The following is a 22,347-nucleotide window of genomic DNA, read 5'->3' on the forward strand; positions in this document are numbered from 1 at the left end:
AGAGCTGCAGATAAATAGCAGTTGTTATTAAAAAATGTTTTTTAAATATATTACATATGGTAGAACATGTTAAATAAATAAAATAGTAGTCAATCAATTGAGTCCAATCAATCATTCAGTGTAACTTTTATGTGGCCCCCTTAGTGAGTGTGGGCCCTGAGTTGTCCGCTCCCTCATAAATCCCACCACTGTTTGTGAGAGTGAGTTTTCTGACGACACCAGCATTTAGAAGACTCCAGCCTGTTCTGGTGCGACTGTAACCAAGGAAACAAATGTCACATTTTTACCTTGCTCCTCTTTGTACTTTACAAATACTTCAGTTAACTAAGCTTCTGAATGGGAGGTGTGCTCAGTGTTACGCTACTACTACTACATCCTGTCATTTAGGTCAGAACTGTCTTCAGACTTTGTAAGAAGGAACTTTTTTTCAATGATCGCTTCCGTGTCCTTTTCACTAACTTTTTTCAAATGTTTTTTTTTACATTGAATAGTTTGTGTATTGTAATATAATTGATTTTTTCAATGACAAACTTCTTTAAGCCTTCTGTGGTGGTCTTTCTTTGAGCCCATCCTATTGAATATTCACTCTCTCACAGAGTCACTGATTTGTCCACTGCATGTTTAATCAACATTTTTCTATTATAAGTCCACATTCCACTCATTCACACTATTTTTTTTTATATGAGAAGAACTTATGGAGCCTACTTAGCAAGGATGCTGTTACATGCAATACTGACCTTTTCCCTTCTGAGCTCTGCTCTATAGTTTCTTAAAATCTCATGCTGACTTGATAAAAGGTCTACACGCCAGACTTTATAATTACATGAAGCGAGTATAATCAACCAGTGTGTGGCTATTAAAGCTATACCCCGCTGACTGAGACAGAGTTTTAAAGATCCAGCAGTGTGTAACATTTAAGAGGATCTATTGGCAGAAATGGAATATAATATTCATGTTTTCATTAGTGTGTAATCACATGAAAATAGGTGTCGTTAGGTTTTTGTTAGCTTAGAATTATCTCTTTATCCACAGACGCCGTAGCTCGCCTTCTGTACAGGCTGCCATGTTGAACCGACATGTTTCTACAGCAGCCCAGAACGAGGTACTTATCCATAGTCAGTGTATTAGCTGCAGTAGACGGAGGTCAGTGCGTGTTTGGAGAAGCAGACAGGAGTCCCAGAGCAGAGCAATGTACTGCTCAATGCTGCTGGTTTCTGGTCATTTTGAGACTAGGTTTGTAAAGTTTACAGCCTGCTATGCTGTGGCTCGGTGTATGACGCAGCTAAAAGACAGAAGAGCAGAGATTCAACTGAAAAAATACTACTCAGGGTCTTCTCAACTGATGACTTGAATCATGGAGTTTTCGGAGGCATCCCTACATTAAATATCAAATTCTAATTGAATCAGCTTTGACCTGCAGTGTACCATATTGTTACAAATGTATCTGATGTACAACCTGGCAACCCAAGCCTTCTTATTTATATAGGAATAATCGTTATAGCGGCTTATTGCTAATATTCAAAGCTTTAAAAAGTGGTTTGAAGCATTAATTAACGTATAAGTGATAACCCATAAACCCTTTATAACACTGCCTCATTGCAAAGCGGTACCTATTTTTCATCTGAACCTTCCCTCTTCTTTCTAAAGCGGCTGCAAACGGTTACTGTTTAATTCTATTGTGCCTAATTCCTCTATATCTTTAGTCCCAAATATTTCCTTTTCACCTCACCTACTCCAGATCCACTGTGAATGATTGCAACTGCATAATGCCTATTGTGAATATGAGGAATAAAAGCAGAGCTGCACTCCTGGGAGGGCTCTGACAATGGAGCAGCCTTGGCCTAGATGCAAATCATAGCCTCTTATTCAGACTACAGTATAGCATGCGTGTGTGAGTGTGCACATTTGAGTGCGCACGTGCTTGCGGATCTTCAGAGGGGTGCGCTGTGCTACCTCCTCATTAAGCGGCTCTGATAGAAGCGCTAAAATCATGTTCCTGAGTTGAGAGAGGGGGCTGAAAAGGAAAACAGAGTAGAGGGATGGAGGGAGGTGAAAGAAGAGAGGAGGAAGGGAAAGAGAGAGCAAACAAAGAGGGGGGAGAAAGAGAGGGGGAAGCATGGAGGGATGGAGACAGAATGAAAAATAAGAGAAAGAAGAAGTGAGGCGAGGACACAGAGAGTGTAGGTTGGGCAGAAGTGTGTATGTGGACATGTGGATTGTGTGTGTGTGAGAGAGCTCTTATGTCCCTGCATTAGGCAACACTCACACTAAGGTGGCTGGGTAGCAGGATTAGTAGTTTAATTGGTACCTCAAGGAATAGAAGAGACTTAACAACAGTGGAGTGGTACCATGGGTGGGCTGCAGGGCCATGGTGACACACACACACACACACACACACACACACACACACACACACACACACACACACTCACACTTATACAAGTTGTTATTTTACTTGTGAGGAAATTCTCTTGAACTATTCCCATATCCTTATTTTAATCAAAACTCTCCTTCTAAATGTATGAGATTAAGAATGCTTAACATAAATACACATAAATACACCGCAATGCACACACCATTGTCACAGGGATAACATGATGCGGAGAAAAGAGGAACAGTGAATCTAGGTAAATATACTTCATCAGTGGTGCTTGTTGGTTGGTCAGACAGCTCAAACACCCCCTCCTCCCTTCCAACACAGAGGTGAGACAGGAGCCCGTTTGACATTCTCTCTTTAGGACCGCCAAAGCTATTACAATCCATCCTGAGGGTGGACATGAATGTCGATACCACACTTCATGGTATTCCATGAAATTTCACTAAAAGACAAAAATATCTGACGGTGGCGCTAGAGGCAAGGCGTCACTAAAGTCATTCGGCTGCAGCCGTTAGGGCCCATGACCGTCAGAGAATTCATGGAAATCTGCGCTGTAATTTTTGGGATATTTTCAGTCTGAACTAAAGTGGTGGATCCCAAGAGCAGTGCTGCCAGCATGGTTCAGAAAGGAGGGCAGGATCTAAGAAAGGAGAGTTTAACCACAGAGCGCAGTTAAGCTCCAGCCATCAATGAGATGACTAAAGGAGGAATTTTACTCTCCACATTTGAGAGTAGGCGAAGGACCACACAGCACCAATACGCAAACACATGAGGCCCCCCCCCACTGCTAACCCTGTGGGCCCCTTACAGAGCTATCTTTCATAGTGAGGATACTTATTTGTCGGGGGCACACCTGATGTCGAGGCTGCAGGGCGCACTCTGCAGCTGGAGTTTCCCTTACTTGATGCTGAAGCTGCAAGGGCAGCAGTGCACGTATGTATTTGTTTTATTTTTCCACCAGTATTGGTTCTAAAACTACAGATAATATCATGATATGTATCCTATGTAATTGTATTTTTTTATATAATAAAATTTTATTTTTTATTTTTATCATAATAGTTGTTGACAGGCGAGACAGGGGTTCGCCCTGCCTTGTGCCTATACTTTAAGGCACAGGGTCCGCTATAGTGATGTAAATTTTGATGTCATGAGAGCCCTGTCTAGAGCCAGTGTTGGTTTGTCTGTTCTGGGCTACTGTAGAAACATGTAGGTCCAACATGGTAACCTCTGTAAAAGAGGAGCCACTCTTTCTGTAGTTATAAAAGGCTCATCCTAAGGTAATAAAAACATAGCAATTCTTATATTCAGGTGATTATACACTAATGAAAACATTATATTCCATTTCTGCCAATAGATCCTCCTAAATATTACACACTGGACCTTTAAACTATGAGATTGCTGAAATGTAATTTAAAAAAAGTTTTGCATTATTTTGTTTCAGTATCAGTCTGCTAGTGTGGCCCATGAGTACCACTTTTTCATCAAATCAGCCCTGATTCTTTCATCAAAATAATAATCCTTTTATTAGGAATAGACCTGCCTCTTGCGTGAACTGTCTGTAGCTGATTAAGTTTGCCCTATGCTGTAGTTTAATGTCAGTTCTAATGCTTGTATTTGGATTTAGTACTTTCTAAGGTGGTATACGGTGTAAAAAGTTTGAAAAAAACTGGCATGAATAGAACTATTACGCGTCTGTTTGGGAGTGTTTTTGAGGCTCACACATACACACACCCTCACAGGAGGAATGTATTCAAAATAACTCCATTAGGTTTTCCTTAAGGACTATAATGCCATGCTTTGTCTCTCAATGAAAATGTGTTTTGAACAAAAGGAAAATCCTCCTTGGATTCCCTGGAGTCCGTTCCACTGAGTCACGCGCGGTGAGCCGAGCAACAACACTTCCCTGTGAACTAACACAGAGCCATGTATGCTGTCACTGCCTGATCATACTCTTTAGTCTGCAAAAGCCTCATTCATAATGGAGTGAGGGAAGAGTGCTGGTCACACTTCTGTTATGTTGCATGAAATAACTACTTAACCTGTCAGCTCTGCACAACAGCTACTTAATTTGAGTGTAATGTCTACTTTGACCTCTTTGGTTGAACTCTGCTGTTCCCAGTGCCTTCGTACAGTCGGCTGTGATGAGTTCAGTATGATTTTGGCACTGTACAAATTTCACTCGTCAGAAACATTGCTCAGATCAGCGCCACTATTCTAAGACCTTTCACACATTATGGCTCCTTTCCCTGGTCGAGAGGATACGACTTCTGGGGAAGATGGATGACAGAGGTGTGTATAAATAGAGAATGGAGATGATGACGGGGGGGGGGGGTGATGGATAGATACAGGATATAGAGAAATGGAGTGGTGCGACAAAGAAAAGGTGGGGAAAAGAGAGGAAGTGAGAGATGTTCTGCATCTTTAATCATCAGGCCTCCAGCCGAAACGATGAGAGGCTAAAAAGAGAGCTGCAGAGTGAAGATATGTTGGGAGACGAGGCAGCGCTGTTAGGGAGTAAACGTTTAAAGTCAAAATCCGACCGGAATTAAAACTCATTTTTGCAAATGAATCATATCCTTGGTGTTTGTTTAGACTTGTATGCTTATTTGATCAAAATTGTAATTACCAATAAAATGACCAGAAATGTTAATGTTATCCATTTTTCTGCAGTGACTGCGCTCCCTATATTAGTGTTCTCCTCGGGGCATGAATATTTGGTTAACTGGAAATTTGACTGGTACAATATTTGTGAATGGGTACAAAGAATAGCTCATCACTTAAAGGTCCAGTGTGTAAAATTTAGGAGGATCTATTGGCAGAAATTGAATATAATAGTCATAGGTGGTATGTTTTCATTAGTGTATAATCACCTGAATATAGGAATTGTTGTGTCTTTGTTACCTTAGGCTTCTTGAAAAAGGGTGAAAAAGGTCTTGGATCAGTGTTTGTATGCCATGCAGGGTTATGATTCTCAAATGTCACAGCTGTCATAGGAATCACCCACACAGGTCTGCACTCGAGATGCTGTTTCCACAAAAAATGTTCACTTTGGTAAAATGGACAAATATGAACAACGGCCATAGTATCATTACAGTTTATAATTCCTGAAACTAAAAGGTTAGAGGACTTAATGGTGGAGATTAAAATCACTCAGTTTGAAGCTGCTGCATTTAGTCTTTTTCAACATTGTCAAATTAACTGTGATACCTCGGCACAAAAAAAAAAAAATGACACATACTGAGCAAGATAAACATGTTGGAAGTGATTTCTCCTTCAAATCCAACTGACTCCTGGCAGAGTTACGGCAATCTAGCAGTCATGCTGCATAAATCACTGTAATCATTGGTTTTGTGAAAGACTCATTATCCCTCTCACGTAATCCAAGTCAGTAAAATCATTTTTTATTTAATCAGGGACTATATCACAATCCTGTGATGTGTGCTCGTCAAAGACGCATCACAAGGGGAATTCTCAATGGCAAATGAAAGTTTAGTTTGCAACAGTGGAGGGGGAAACATCAACTACCTTGATGTCAGTTTGGTGCACCAGCGTCTTCAATATCTTGCTGTTGATGACACAGAATTGAATCTACTAACTGCAGCTCTCTCTTCAAAGTATTCGGCCCACTGTGCAGGATTCCCTATCCATGTCAAGTGTATTGAACAGGCAGCTCCGTTCTCTTATTTATGTAGGTAATACTACTGGGGAGTCTAATTTAAAGCATGTAGTAAATTACCTTTAAAGCCCCTGTCCATGATTACATATACACTAACACATTTTAAAACCCTGATTCTCCTTCACAACAGCCATGAAACTGTAGTGACATAGTCCAATTTGTATAAGGTACATTTACTAATGTGTCCACACAAGTCCACATGAAATGGTGCTATTTGCCTCTGCATATTTATGTGTTTCCTGTAAAAAACAGGCAGCTAGAGAGGGAGCCAATAGCACTGTCTATCTCCCAGTCCAGCAGCTGTAGCGGACTCTTGACTTGACGGGTGAATGTCATGATATTGGTTGAAATTAGTCAGTTCATGCTTACATAAACACATGTCACTGTTTGTTTTACAGGTAGAAAAAAATATTGTATTTTGATATAAAATACAAATAATTTTTTTTTACTAAATGTTTTGGCCTACATTGTTAAACAAGGGTACAATATAACTGAAGATACAATCTTAAAGGGACAAAATGACGTTCACCTGGACTTTGTTCACACACAGCTATTTTATCAAATATTATTCTTGTAACGTGTGAGCAGGCCAGGAGTTAGTCCAGAGAGGGATTAGAGAGCCAAGACTTTGATCTGTGGAATTAATTGTACAGAAGTAAGGCTTGGACGTGCCATATTGATATCAGATAGCAGAATGATTTTGTGGAATTGTAAAATGCTTGTCTAAACTTTTCTCTCCAAAAGCCTTGCATAGTCAGTTCCAGCTCAGAGAATGCCTGCTGCTTTCCCCAGAGAGCTTCTGTCTTTGTTTTCTAAACCCTCTCTCCTAAAGTAACTGAATACTCACTAATACTGACCCAACTGCCCTGTGGGGTTTAGAAATGCATATTTGAATACTGAAATGCAGCAGACTTCCTATTTAAGCGACTCAGTGCTTTGGTATGTGTGTTTGTGTGTGATTACACACTGACCTGCAGATGGTGTGTATCTCGTGTGTGTCTTCATCCTTGCGGGCACTGTCCGTCAGACTGTCACCCAGAGCCATCAGACACTGAGCGAAACCCTTATAGATGGAGTGACACCTTCTGGCTGCAGCAACAGGGCAGGGGCTCAGCACTGGAAAACACAAGCAACACACATGCACAGACAAGATGAATCAAAAGTTGAACTCGCTCTGTAATGTGAAGTGAAAAATCAATCAAAGCAGAAATATCAATGCAGCATTTGACAATAAATGTATTTCTGTTTCTCTTTGTTAATGGCTGCAGCTGTTGGACCAGAGTGCGACGAGACGAGTGAGCAGACAGAAAGAGCGTCCGTGCAGTTCTTTGTTTCCATGATGGACTGAGAGGTTGAGTGTTATCAATCATACACAGAGCTACAAACAGCTGTGGGTCCATCTGCAATCCCCTCCCCTTCTCACTCATTCAGTGTTTAAATGTCGCTGCTGATCGATTGCTCACATCAGAGATGAAAAGACAAGTCTCTTTGACCAGGAAATGGAAATACAACAGAGGAAAAAAGCCCAGTCCAACAGTCGGCCAATCCGAATTTTGAAGGTGGGATTAAGAAGGTAATCAGTCACTTTTTTGAAAGTGTTTTCCCTTTTTTAAACAGTTTCCAATGATGGCTTCCCAGATGGTTCTGTGTAACAAACCATCTGGCGCAGGCAGGTTAAGAATGGGCATGTCAACACACGGATGGAACACAAATGGAGGGTGTGGCTCTTGTTCTAAGTGTCTTTGATCAGTAAATAAAATGTTATACTAATCAACTCTGCAATAGACCTTTTTCACAGCAGCCATTTTACATGAAATAGTAGGGTAAACACAGGTGTTAACAATTCCGTTCCATTTAGTGTAGCAGAGTCTTTCGACTGAGCCAACATGCATAACAGCAGCACCCTGACTCTGTTTGACCTGAATGGAACAGAACGTTAATTAGTAGCATTGGTATTATGTTTACCCTACTATTTCATGTCAAAATGGCTGTTGTGAAAAGGGGGTATTGTGATGTGTGTCTCCAAACATACACCAGTGGGTCTTTAGGCCACATAAATTGAAAAAGCAGCATGAATTGATTTTTTGGCCACTTAGGGGCAGTGAGATGCAAACAGTTGCCTATTTACACATCCAGCAGGCACAGAGCAACATTAGCATTCTTTTAGAGTCATGTTTCTATCCATACAATGAATGCAAGTCCAATATTCACTCTCCTTTTAGTTTTTGGACTCAACCAAGGTATTCATAGTTAACTAAAACTAAATAAAAAATGAAAACTAGGTGTGAAAGGCACATTTTAGTTTTTTTTTTTTTTTATAATAATAATAATAATAATAATAATAATAATAATAATAATAATAATAATTAGATTTTAGAAGAAAAAAATCGAATTTAATTGATATTGTGTACTTACAAAACTAAACTACAATAAAATATAAAGGAAATGTCTTAGGTTTTAGTCCTATTTGTCAACACAACAAGCATGAGGAGGCATTGGTGCATTTATTTATTGACACTGGGATGACTACGACTCAATGTGTTTGTACAGTAATACCTATTCTGATAATACCCCTCATATTATGATAACAAAACTGAAGCTAATAGTGAAACTCTATTCTATTATAAAAAACTAAACTAAAACTACAGGTTTTAAAAAAACAAAATTAAAAAAATAAAAAAAAAAAAAAGAAAAATAAAAAGCTATAATAGCTCTGGTCTCCACCAATTATCTCTTTCTTTAACTACCAAATGCTTCACCATGATCACCAGCTAGTCATTGAAAATAGCTGCCAGTTGGGGCCAAAAAATGACAAAGATGAGAGCTCTGATTGTGAATTTAAAAAAATCTAAACAATGAGATAAAAAAAAACACTGCATAGAGTCAAGAGGAACTGCAGAGTCACTACCCCTTTCACAGTGATTATTAAGTATTGATTATTGCAGCTTTAACAATAAAATACAAATGCAGCGCCTAAACTCTACATGCTCTTACTACAGAAATAATATTTCAGAAAATGATCCAAACAAGAGCAAAAACAACAAATGTCAGGTGTCAAGCAGCTCAGGCTGTCAGTTGTCAGCATGGATTGTCAGGACACTCGCAGATGGAGAACGAGGTGTTTACTGTCAGTTGTACGTATAAAGATGACATGCATGACAAACCGTGCTTTGGCAGGAGAGAGAGGAATCCAAGTTTAATATTGAAGACTTAATTTTTGTATTTGTTGTACAACTGTCCACAGCATGATAGATCATTTGTAAATAACTCAGCTCAGTCCCACTGTATCCAGTTGTCCTGTTGCAGAGTCATATCAGGTGAAACCAAAAGATGAGTACCCCTTCAGGAAACCGCTTCTTGGTCATGTCTTTATGCAAATGTGGAGAAACCCGAAACCTAAGCGTCTTCCAGGATTTCAAAGTCAGTGCACGCTTCATACATGCACGGACATACACCCACTGAGATCCCAGTCTCACAAGTCATTCACTTTGTACATAGCTATTCACAGCATCTCACTAAAGCTCAAAACTGTTTGTTGAGTCAGACTTGAGAAGGAGAAAATTCTTCCAGAGAGATCTGTATTTGTTTGAATTATTTGGAAATAATTATTAGCAATTATTCAGTCATTATGGTATTGTACCACCATTTACAGAGAACTGAAATGACAGTGAACTAAGCTTTCATGTACACGCTGTAGAGACTGAGCTCTCTTCTGGGATGTGGGCACCACTGTTTGATTAGGCTGATCCTTTCTCATCTTTTAAGCAGCGGCAAATGAATGTGAATCAGAAGCCTGCAAAGACTTCAAGAAGTGGTAAAGCGTCATGAAAACAGAATATGGAATTATTCCATCACAGGCTTTTAAATTTCCATTCTCGCTTCCCTCATTCAACTCAAAGCTCCTTCATCCTTTCTCGACATTTATAGCCCGGTTCCAGACCTTTCAATTACCGCCCACAGATTTCTCAATGGTTTAAATAGGCCTAGTGTTGTGCTTACTGACGTCTGTTTGCCTGTTTGGAAAAACAACCAATCAGAGTTTTGTAGGCAGGATTAAGATTTGGGGTATTATCTTTCTGTGCCAGAAACATAGTGACAGGAAAATGTTGTTTTCTAGAAGTTACATTTTAATAATATAAGTTATTTGTTTTCCTTGTTATGTATGTTGTATTAGTATTAGTGCTTGGAAACTTGATGCTAAACAGTGGGAGTCACATCCTAGTGTGTGTTTAGGTTTGAGCAACAAAAGCCCTTTGGTTAAGGAAATATTATGATTTTGGTCAAATATTACTAAATAAACACATCAATCGATGTCATTCAGATAAGGAATTACCTCTCTATACAGTAGTCCTTACTGGTAGTGGTGGAGTCCGCCATTCTAGTGCTGGGTTCAGATTGCTCATTTAGTCACGAGGGGATTTGCATGAATGTAATTCAGCTTTGATTAATATCAGCCTCAGTGTTTACTGTTCACTCACAGTCGTGTCAGAGCTGTATTGAGGTATTGTCAAAGCAAACGACAGCTTCAGAATCAGAATTAGCTTGATTGTATGTGTACACATACAAGGAATTTGACTTTAGTTTTTCATTGCTCTCAATGTCACATTGAAAGCAGTCACAGCAAACACAATATAAACGTGTCATCAAGACACTCCTGGTCATTTTTGTGTTCCAAAAATCCAAAAATTAAATCTGTGAAGCTGAAGAATGATCTGAATTTTTGCTTAAAAAATTATTAATTATTAACGGATTATATAAACTGTTATCCGGTTTATCTGTCAGACAGCACCTTGAACTAGTCCATGTTAATTCAAATGTTAGCTACCATTCACCATTGCAGTCACGCTAACATTAACCCTCAAATACCTTTTAAAAGCTTACCTGAGAACATTAATGTTTCATGAAGTGTGTGCAAAAGATGTGCTGTTGGAGTTTATGTAACAGTCTTACACCACATCTTTCCCTCCAGAGGGACATGGGTAAGCTTTGCTTCTCCCATGTGACAAGTATTGTGACATGTCACAATCAGTTGTGTGAGGAGTGGTGCTCCAAAAGCTCTGTGGTAGCATCAAAAGCTAAAAAATAATAATTTTGGAAGTAAGGTTGAGTGACAGGCAACATGTCATTTGGATTTAATATGGTATTATTATTCCGCATGTCACTCCAAGCATGTGGAAACATAGTGTGTTTTCACATCAGAGTGAGGTGTGCATGAAAATACAATACTATCTTAAAGAATCAATCATTTACCAAGCTGCGAGAGATATCATAGCAATGAAAAATGTCATAATGTTATATTTTATATATTTACCAAGAGTGGACATTGTATTGTAAAAGTGAATATTGTAGGAAAACAATGAAATACACTGTCAGTGAACATTTTACTGATATGTTCAGTGTCAACATTTTGTAACTTGCCAAATACATTAATTAACAATGTTTCCTCATTATAATGTTAAAAATGTAATCTGGGTAGAATTAAGGGTAGGTAGGTAGGTGCAAATTAACATGATACAGCTGCAATTTCTAGGAGACTGGACTAAACAAGAATATGTCAACAAACATGGATGAAATTGATGCAGCTGTTTTTCTTTAATCCACTTCAAAAATGTTTCAGGTGATTATACACTAATGAAATCATACCTATGAATATTATATTCCATTTCTGCCAATAGATCCTGCTAAATGTTACACACTGGACCTTTAAGTGAGACGATGGTGGAGGAAGAGATAGGTGATCAACAAATGAATCATCCGACTGACGTGTGCCTAGAAAAAACTAAACTGAGACCTTCACTTGACCGGCTCAAAGAAATTTAAATATCCAATAAGTGATTGACACAAACCTTTCTGAAATATATTTGCGGTGAGGATAATACACAGGCATCTTCTTACCTCCTTTGCTCCTCACTTGTGGGACGAGACAAAAGGAGGTGCAGTGAAATGTTTTGGCACTTTCTTTCTATTCGCCATCTGTTGCGTATTCCTGCCTTTCTTCTATCTGAATTAATCTCTTTACTCATTCATCTCAAAGCTTCTGTCTCATAACGGGCAATGCACACCAATGACTACCAGCCTACTGAATTACAGTGTTTGAATAGTTATCACTGCATATATATGAGAGAGGGGTGATACAGAGTGGAACTCTAAATGAAAATAGAATATAGACAAAAACTGTGGTATTACATTACTCATTATTAACACAAACAACCGATTAATTTCATTGATTCTTTAAAGCTTTTACCTTTCCTCACAACTCTGTTCACTTAAAGGTCCAGAGTGTAGGAGGATCTTTTGGCAGAAATAGAATATAATATTCATAGGTATGTTTTCATCAGAGTATAATAATCACAATAATCACCTGAAAATAAGAATTGTTGTGTTTTCATTACCTTAGAATTAGCTGTTTTTATCTACAGAGGGAGCGGGTCCTCTTCTACAGAAGTATTGAACCACCATGTTTTTGAGCTGTCACTGTTCAGAGATCAGTGGGGAAGCTTTACTCTGTCACACGTCACTAAATTTGGTACCGAATGACAAGACATTTTTCCAATACTTGTCTAGTATTGACACAATTCAGTCGATGCCATAGAAGTATCGAAGTTCAGTACTCAGCCCTACAAAATACACCCAATAATAGTGCTGGTTTTTGCCACTGACCACCACAGAGTATTATTATTTTTCTGTTTTATGGACTTTGGATTTTCTGCCTTCTTCATGTCAAATTTGCTTGCTTGTTTGGATTGCCTTACCTGGATCTGACTTGAGCCTGTCTGACTATCTGTAAGCTTTTGTTCATTGACTTCTGTTATCAATTATATCATCTGCACTGCACCAGCTCTGCCTCACTAGTCTGCATTTGAGGTCAATCTCTTATACTCTTTGTTAACCTGTTTGACAAGCGTGACACACGGTCCCATACGGACCTCATGACTGGTTTCACAAAAGGCTGAGACAGTGTTACTAAAGCATCAGCTCACCCCAGAGGAGCCTCATTGGGACTTGTTGACAGCTGGCTCCTGAAGAGTAAGATCATTTTGGAGCTGGTGGTGACCGATATTTCACCGAGCTAAGATGGCCCCCTTCAAGGGTGTGACAGGCACAGATGCATCATGTCGTGATTAGTGTACAAGACGGAGGGGATAACGCTCCTGAAGAGTGTGACTGTCCCAGAAGTGGCTTGTCGTGTTGAGTAAAAGTCAGTGTGGAGCCTCGGCTAGAGCCTGGCAGGTGAACAGGAGATGCTAATTGGGTCAGACACTGCATCACCACAACTCTCCCCCCTTTCCCCAGAGACCTGCTGTTTAATATTTAATAAACCAGACCTTCTCCCACCCTCCCATTCACTCTGCGTTTGTGTTTTTTTCTAGGAAACCTATTGATTTCAGGCAGGGTTGTTCGAGGGGCCTGAAGATTATTGGCTTCACTCATCTCCATCAAGTTTTAATGAAGACCTGAGGAAGAAAAACTGCTGGAGAAGGAGAAAAGGAGACAGGTGTGGGAGTAAAAGAGGTGAAGATGGAGGTGAGGAGAAATTGAGAGTGCAAGACTTACTGACAAATGAAGTAGTCACTATTAATAATTTAGTAGATTAATTAGGCAAGTTATCGTCTGAAAAACAAGCAAACGCTTTTTTATCAAAAGTCTGGGGTCACTGCTTTACTCATTGGTACCCCAATAATCCCTTTTTAACATTCAAAACTCTACCAACACCTCTACAGCTAACAAATCAATATGCTGCTGCTTGTTTTCTTAATCTGGACGCAAACAGAATTGTAAAAATGACAATTAGTGGTTTTCAGGGAAGTGAAGTGAAGCCAATGTGGAAGTGTCTCAAACCTCCATTCAAGGACTAACAAGGGGGGCAGCTCCATTGGCTGAAAAATGAACCTACTTCTCTCTTGATTTATCAGCTCAGTAAACAGTTTCCTAATAAGTTTTTGGTTTCAATCGCTAGTTTCAAGTCTTCCTCCCTACAGCAACATTTAGTAAATTATGGCCCAATTTAGGGTAAAATAGACAATAGAGGCGTGATTGCATGTTATTCTCAATAAGTCTGTCCAACCAATGGGTGATGTCCAAGTTTTTACACCTTGTTGCTACATACAGATAAGCAGAGGTTTTGGTCTTGGTCTCTGTTCCATATCAACCTTAATGTGAGAGAAAGACACTCTTTGCCAAGAAACACAGAACTTCATGAAAAAAACAAATTGTACTTTTTACATTCCTGTTTGTGTATTATTCCCCTGCCTGCAGTGTTATGCTAAGCTAGGCTAACTATGTTCTGACTCCAGTTCCATATTTGAAGATAATGCCGATCTTTTCATCTCACTCAGAAATATTCTGCTGTTTCTAGCTGGGAAATATTGTAGCAATAAGTATACATGAATTATGTCTAATTCATTGATGTTGTATTGATGTAAATGTAATGAATATAAAGAATATAAGGTAGTCCCACAATGCACTCATTTTAATTTATACACTTCGAAAGTGGTCCTCTTCAGAAAGGTGCTGTATGATTATCTCCAGCAGCCACTATTCAAACTGAAATGAGTTCTGCGGGTGCAGTTGGGAAATCAAGGCAGGGACGCACATCTGTTCAACTGGCAGGAATTTGTTGTTTCTGGTTTGGCTTGTAAACTAATTCTCTGTTTTCAAGGCTTGTTTGAACCTTTTCCACCTCACCCTGAGGTCACCAGGGGGTCTGACAAGGTGGCTTACTGGTTTAACTCTAATGGATCAGTGTTTTAACACTGTGCCCTCGCAGCAAGAAGGATCCCAAAGGTCAGTCGAATGGGCATTACTGTGTGGTGTTTGTTTTCCTGGTTTCTCCCACATAGGACCACATGTATGTCAGGAGCCTGTATACTATTCCCAGGATTTAAACTCCAGAAGGCAAGGTTCCTTGAGTTCCTGTTGATTCCAGTTTCCATTGCAACTAAGGAACTTTGGAGTTCTGGCAAATTAGACTGGTAATGGATTAACATTGAGCTAAATGCCAACATGCTCACACTGACAATACTGTCATGCCTCTTTAGTGTTTACAATGTTCACCATCTAACATTTGGTAATTAGCACAAACACAAAGTACAGCTGAGGGATAGGTTTTGCAGGTATTTGGTCATGGGCAAATTAAATCTTTAATCTGATCAGGCTGCTTGACAAAAAGGCTACATTCACAATTCAAGCCATAGCACTCAATGCTGATTTATTGCTCATTGATCTGATTTTGTTTTTGTCTGGGTGTTCACATTATTTGTTAAATGTGGCCCATATCAGATTTCACTGTAATCAGGTCACGGTCACCTGCACGATGAATGTCACACGTGACATAAAAGTCACATGAATTCTGATATGACTGTTCACACTGAGGTCACATTGTAAAGAATCAGTCTTGAGTCTGATTTGGAGCACACATGATAGTGACCAAAATCAGAATTGAAAATTTCAGATTCCATGTGATTTGTGCTGTCCACACTGTCATGAATGTCACATATGAGCACTTGTGCTTTCAGTGTGAACATAAAGTGGATCACCAAAGTTTTTACAATCTTGATCAATAGGCATTGAAACAATTTGATCAAAACCATGGTGGTGCTAGAGGAAAAGTCAGGGTATCAGAGGGTCATTAGGATACATCATCTGGGAACCAATCCATTCCTAATCAATCCAGCAGATATTGAGATTTTCTCCCCGGATAAGTGGATAATTGGTGGCACTAGAGGAGACCTCAAGGGATCAGTAAAGTAGGGCTCATTGCAATCCATCCAATAATTGTGGTGACATTTCAGGAAAAACAAAACATTTCAATATTACGGTGCCGCAAAGGGTAAAGTCATGAGCTCACCAACGTCACTGGGAGTAATTCTCTGGGGCCACGAATGCCTTTATTACATTTCATGGGAGTCTATCCAATAGCTGTCCATATACTTCAATCTGGGCCAAAGCTCCATCGGCCGAGACACTGACATTGCCAACCCTAGAGAGGCTGAAAAGAAACAAGACAGAGATATTCACATTTGCTAGCAGCCTTGAGGCGTGTGTTTAAGCAGTCAGTGCTGTTCAGCCTTGCAAACTCAACCCTGAAGTGCTACCTCCTGAGCAGAAACTTTTTTTGCAGTTAGATCCATGGTGTAGGAATCAAGCCCAGAACTAAATTCATGCAGTGAATGCAGTTAAATCTCCTAAAAAGGTTCTTGGAAAAGCTCTTGAGGTCGGAAAGGGCCAGCAGTCTGTTCCTCCAGTGATGTACATGTCACTGTTCAGGGTCTGACCCCGATTCCTGCTTAGTGAATGCTGGAATGTGTTCCATTCCCCTTAGAGGGGATAAGCAGGTAAAGAAAATAAATCATTGAATGAGTCCAAGACATAGCCAACTCAGAATTTAAATAGTCTGGGTCCACAGAGAATTATTAAAGCTCTTGCAGGACTTTCCCCATTAGTCAGAGGCAAGAATCTGTCAAGGTTAGTGCAGATGTGCACTCACTGGCCTGAATCTGAATGGACTTTTCAACACCAGCAAGGCTGAGCTGCAGATGCTGAAGTTTAAATATCACTGCTTTAAAAATGTTGCTTTATGACAAGAAGACATGGGCTGAGAAAGACATGGGTGTTGAGAAGAAAAGAGGCTGAAACAGGACAGAAATATAAAAAAATCAAATACAAAGAGTAACACACTTTAAACTACTAATGCTTATTAGAAATATAACTCCAGTTGCATGGGACACATCAGTGCTGAGGGGAGCAGGCAGATCAGTGAAGGGACAGCTGATCAACTGCTTCTCAACCTGCCTTGATTAATATTTAATATCTGAACTAAGACTGAGCCCAGGGAGAGAGAGAGAGCAGCGGGAGCAGAGAGGTGGAGTGACTGATTGATATGGACAGCGAGAGAAATCTCCAGGCTTTGCAGGCTCGATTGTGATCGGAGAGAGAGGAAGGGGATAGAAAGAGATGAAGAAATGTAGAAATGCATTTCCCCAAGGGGCTTAATGAATTGCACTGATAAATAATATTTGCTGGCAGAATTGTTGATGTCAGGAAATGCTGCTCTCACTTCACCCAATATAGTGCAATATAAGATCAGTATGATAAATGTTGAAGGATAAGACAAGTGTTATTATCAACAAATCCTATGAAAAGACCAATAGCGTGTTAGTCCGATTCTCAATATTTTATGACTTCCCTACCCTGTCTGCCCTAGCTCATGTATTCCTTCTGAGGATGTGAATCTTTAAAAACAGGTCACAAATATATAGTTTTGTTTGTCAAAAAGGAGAAACTGATGTCCTAAAACTGCTGGGAATGTAGTTTGTGTAACAGCTCGAGTGTAGCCATTGTTGCAGGTTGTGACTCCTCACACTTTGGGGTCAACTTTCTGAAACTAAATTTCGGCACTGCTCAGGAGGTGATACTAAATCCTTTTTCCAGGTACTTTTGGGGGGAAAAATGCAACACTTAATTTGCACCATGGCAACATTTTTACTGCAACATTCCCAGCAGTTAGGTGTTAAGGTTTTTCACTTAGGCTGTGGGGCAAACAATTTTCCTGTCAAAATAAAATGCTGATATTCAATCTCAATCTGATATCCCCCCTTGTTTATTTATCGTCCCGTCTCCACCTTCTGATCCTCAAAAGAATCTGGCAGCCGGCTGGTTTCATCAGGTTTGGTCACAGGGCAATACGGTATCTACAGTATGTCATTTTTGCCACTGGGGGGGTCTCACTGCAAAACAATTGCAAAAGATTAAGTTTGATGACGTGAAGTAGCGTGGGATCATGGGAGTTGTTGTCTTCACCACCATTGCTGTCATTGCAGTCAGCTTCTCCCAGTGAGGATTCCTTCAGTGTTCATCATTCAGGAGGTTTCTACCGGGAGCCAAATTACCCACAGAGGTCTCCTCCTCTCCAGAAAACGAAATTATTTTCAGATTACTATATCTATATCTATATCTATATCTATATATAGATATAGATATATCTATATATATATAAACTTAAAAAAACTCACAGGATAAGGGTATGGTGAAGATCTGTTTAGATCTGCTAAACAGCCTCGTCCTGCATGAGAAATGTATGCAGTTAAAACAACCAAAGAGCTAAGAGAAGAGAATAGGAAGAAAACACAGAATATGTCAAAAAGTAAGTCTATTAAGTATGTATGATTGTTAAAAATAAAAAATACATAAAGCAGACAGAGAATTTTAGAAAATGTACCTAAAAATATCAGGAAAACTCATCTCTGATGCAATATTCACAAGAAATAATCTGCTCAAAGTTCATTCACACCGCTCATTTTACACAAACTTCCTGCAGTTACAGTGTTTACTGTTTGGGTTCATTGTACAGTTTATCAGTTGTTCTCTACTGTTATTGTTATGCATTGAATATATTAAGAAATATCCAAAAAATATGTCACTTGGTCAGGGGTCGTCAGTTTACTCCGTGATGAAACAGGTTGGGCACCATTGCTCTAGCTGATATTGTGTTTACATGTTCAATATTCCTAAACAATTTGCATTTGAAGATGTTATCACACGGCAAAACTGTGGCTGTGTTATACTCCATTATATTAACACAGTACACAATGCACAGAAGGAGGAATTTTGAGCTTAAAGGGGTCCAGCTCATTTTTGCCCAGAGTCCCCATGCATGCAAGTTAATCTATTTTCAGCCACGGATTAATGCACATTTGGTATGCTACAGTCCTGAGTACTTACTGCAGCAGGAGGACATATGTGGACTCAAAGCAAACAGTCAGTGCCCATATCGGTGGTAACTGACATGTTGCTTACATATCACCCAGTAACAGTGTGGCTCACTGATTTGTTGTAATAATGTAAGGGTACAGGGGGAATGAGAAACATCAGGCTTTCCATACACAGATAATACTGGCTAATAGACTCAATATATTGTTGGTTTAATGGCATTTGCTGACAATGCAACACATTTAAACCATCGCCAGGATCACCCATTAAACTTTACACCCAGTGAAACATCCTAAAAAGCAAATGTTAAACATATATATATATAATATGCTTGTGTATTTCCATCAAACACATTTCTCTTTAAGTGTAACAGTGTAGTTTTTGTGTGTTTGTATTTTCAGAAGAAATTACTCAGAGATCAATGTGTCATGTATCTTCTAGAAACAAAACTACATCAATCAAATTTAAGTAAGCAATATGCAGCGACACAGTGCTCTGTGATTTACGCTGTTGTTTTGAAAGATGTGACACATTTGTTGACCTTTGTAAGGTGTTCACATTTATTGGGATTGTTCGGGAAACTCAATGAGACTCTTTCAGTGTCTTTGATTTATTCTCTCAGAGATACCAGACAGCCCACCTTTTCCCCTTACACAGTCAACCAGCCCTTTGAAACTCATCTCTACTTATTAAAAGGAGTTTCTGAGAGTATATATTTATCATGAAAACATGAATCCAGAGAAAGCCATCATATAGTTTTTAAGATTTACTGTAAGTCCTTATTTGCTCTGCTCAAACGTCATCTAAGACCTTAAAAAACAGTGATGTTAAACATATTCAGTTTCACTCTCTGTGGCATGTTGACTCACTGATAATGGCAGCAATGTGATTTTTTTAAAAAGATGCTCTTTTTAAAGTATATGTATTTAATGTTTTAATTACTAAAACATGAGTGAATTACATTATTTGACACAAGCACTGCCAGTCAGGTGCTTGGGTTTTTATAACACAAATAAATTGTTTAAATAAAAACTAAAAGCTTTTCAGCTTTTTTTTCCTGTTTCAAGTTGTGGGCTGAAAAAAATATTCCTAAATAGTTTTTGATGTTTTCTGAAGCCTAGAAGGTACTAGAATAAACCACAAAAGATTCCTGAGCATTTATAGCCCACCTCTGCCACCACAGTCATATAGACTGCAGTTGCCATTATCCGAACACAGAGTGGACTTCAGAGCAGAGCACACAGCGGAGCAAATGAAACAGACAGTAGGATATATTTTACTGCTATAATTGCTATACTAACTGCATTTAAAAGCGGGAGGCTTTTCTTGTTTAGCAGCTGACTGAATGATGACCATATTGGCTACTTAGGTGTGGTCAGGGGTGTGCTTTGTTGCACTTATAACCATGCCTAAAAGTGATGTCATGGTGTACTCATACACCCTGGAGCACACGTCTACATCACTGTAGCAAGTTAAACCACTAGAGGTCAGCAAAAACAAAATGATCAGGGGGTGTTTAGTTGCTTTTAAAAAGGCACCCAGGATGTTAACTTTGGACTGACATCATCCAACTGCATGCAACTTAAACTAGACAGAATTTACATACTGGGTCAAACTAGTGATCTGAACTGCTTATTAAAGTTGGGGTAAGTGATTCTGGAGAAAGCCAATATGACAAATATACAAATATAAATACAAATAGCATACACAGAGCGGAAAGCTGGCAGACTGAGATATTCACTGAATCTGAAACAAAGTGTATTGGATTAGAATCCAATTACCTAAAATCACTAGACAACTGAAGTAAAGTTTTTAAATTATTACCCAACATTCATTGTAAACACTGCTATGTCTTGCTATGAGATTCACCTACTAGAATACTTGTAAGCAGATGCAGTTTTACAATGCATGTCACTACAATCAGTAGTAGTATACACATAATATGTCTACATTTCTTGTGTAAAAGAAGCATTTTGGCTTATGATAGTTCTACATGAAGGCCAGAGGCTCACTAAATGTATGACTATCCTCTGGGACCATGAATATCCACAGAAAAGTTCATGAAAATCTGGCCAGATGATGTTGCCATTAGTTGTCCACATCACCGGCCGTAAGTCCTGCCACTACCAGGGCAAAGACGAGGTCAAGAAATCTGAAGAACCCTAGCTCTGACTATAACTTGTTTCCTGTTGACGTGATGCCTTCAAATGAGCTTGAAGGTCAATGTCGATTTCATTTGCTCATCAATCAAATCAAGCTAGTGATCAAAGTGAAGCTTTATGTCTGAAAAGACTTACTCAGAATTGTACATGTGGTTTCATCAGAAACGAATCAAACGATCAAACGAGCAGCAGCGTGTTGTGTTTCACACCAGACTAAGCAGAACAATCCACCAGTCAACCTGAAAATCAAATGTGTGGTGCTGATAAATGAATTCCACAAAATGATGTCTGTCACATTGAAAAACACGATGAATTTATGCCTCTGCTACTGTGTAAGTTTTGCATCCAGTGCGAATATATATAAGCATAAACATTTAAAATCTTGATTCCTGGCCTATATAGAATACAGAATATGAAATACATTGTATCGTCTACTACTATCGTCTAACTGTAGTTCAGTGTCATCTAGTTTTCTTAAAATGCACAAAGCTGTCCCACAGTCATGTCATCGCCCACTCTGTCAATCTATAAACACAACATACGGCTATGTTTTTGAAAGGCCAAGACTGTACTAAACTACAAGTTGTTTGAAGGTCACATTACCTTCTTATGCAAAATATGTATGCTAGTAAAATAAGACTAGCAAATAATCCAGCAAGCTAATAGAGTTGCTACTTGACAGCCAGAATTTTCCTAAAAGGAGTCCTGTAAACTTAACAATACTAATACAAAACTACAATACTAACAATTTTTTGTATGTTAGTTTGATATGATGGTTCTAAATAATACAATACCCATGAGCCTCAGCTGTCATTGCAGGGAAGAAGAAGACCGCCAAGGGCTCAGTTTAAATTAAGAATGCTTCATTGAAGCAATTTGGGACAAAACAGTTGCCAAATGAATCTATAATTGACCAAGAATCTGAAGTGAAACGTCTATTAAGCATAATCTTGATGTTTTGCTTGTGATATAAAATAAAAACAGAATTTTAATGCTTTGTGGTTTGATGTTTCTTACTAGGGTTGAGCTGAGTATTCCAGTGTAGATAATGTACTTTTTACATCTAAAAAATGTGTCAATATCTGTACTTGTACAAATAGAGTAACTTTTATAAAGAAAACTTCTGTCAATCATTCTCTTCTAAATTCTGTAAATATTTTTCTTAGAAATATAGCAACTTCTGATCAACCCATGTCAATTTCAGGCTTGAATTAACAACTTCAAGTTAACCCCGCCCATTTCAGGTTTAAGCACCACCCACTTTGGATGCTGTGCCGGTACAGATATAAATTTAGTTGGTTCAACAGTCAATTCAATTCAGAAAATGGTGTACTCACTCATCCCTATTTCTTATCAAAATGGTCCTTGTGGTTGTAGGTAACTTCTTTTGCGGTGTCTGTAAAGTGTAGCAAGCTTAGCTATAC

General features: G+C 38.9%; 1 protein-coding gene across 1 annotated transcript in view; it reads right to left on the reverse strand.

The window, feature by feature from the left end:
- Nucleotides 1-22,347, reverse strand: part of nrn1la (neuritin 1-like a) — a 72,105-nt gene that overhangs the window by 15,428 nt on the left and 34,330 nt on the right. The window contains exon 2 of the mRNA XM_051383344.1: nucleotides 7,025-7,169. Within this exon, the coding sequence (XP_051239304.1) occupies nucleotides 7,025-7,169 (145 nt within the window). The remainder of the gene's footprint in view (nucleotides 1-7,024; nucleotides 7,170-22,347) is intronic.

Source organism: Dicentrarchus labrax, unplaced genomic scaffold (genome assembly GCF_905237075.1).
Source record: "Dicentrarchus labrax unplaced genomic scaffold, dlabrax2021, whole genome shotgun sequence".
Lineage (NCBI taxonomy): Eukaryota > Metazoa > Chordata > Actinopteri > Moronidae > Dicentrarchus > Dicentrarchus labrax.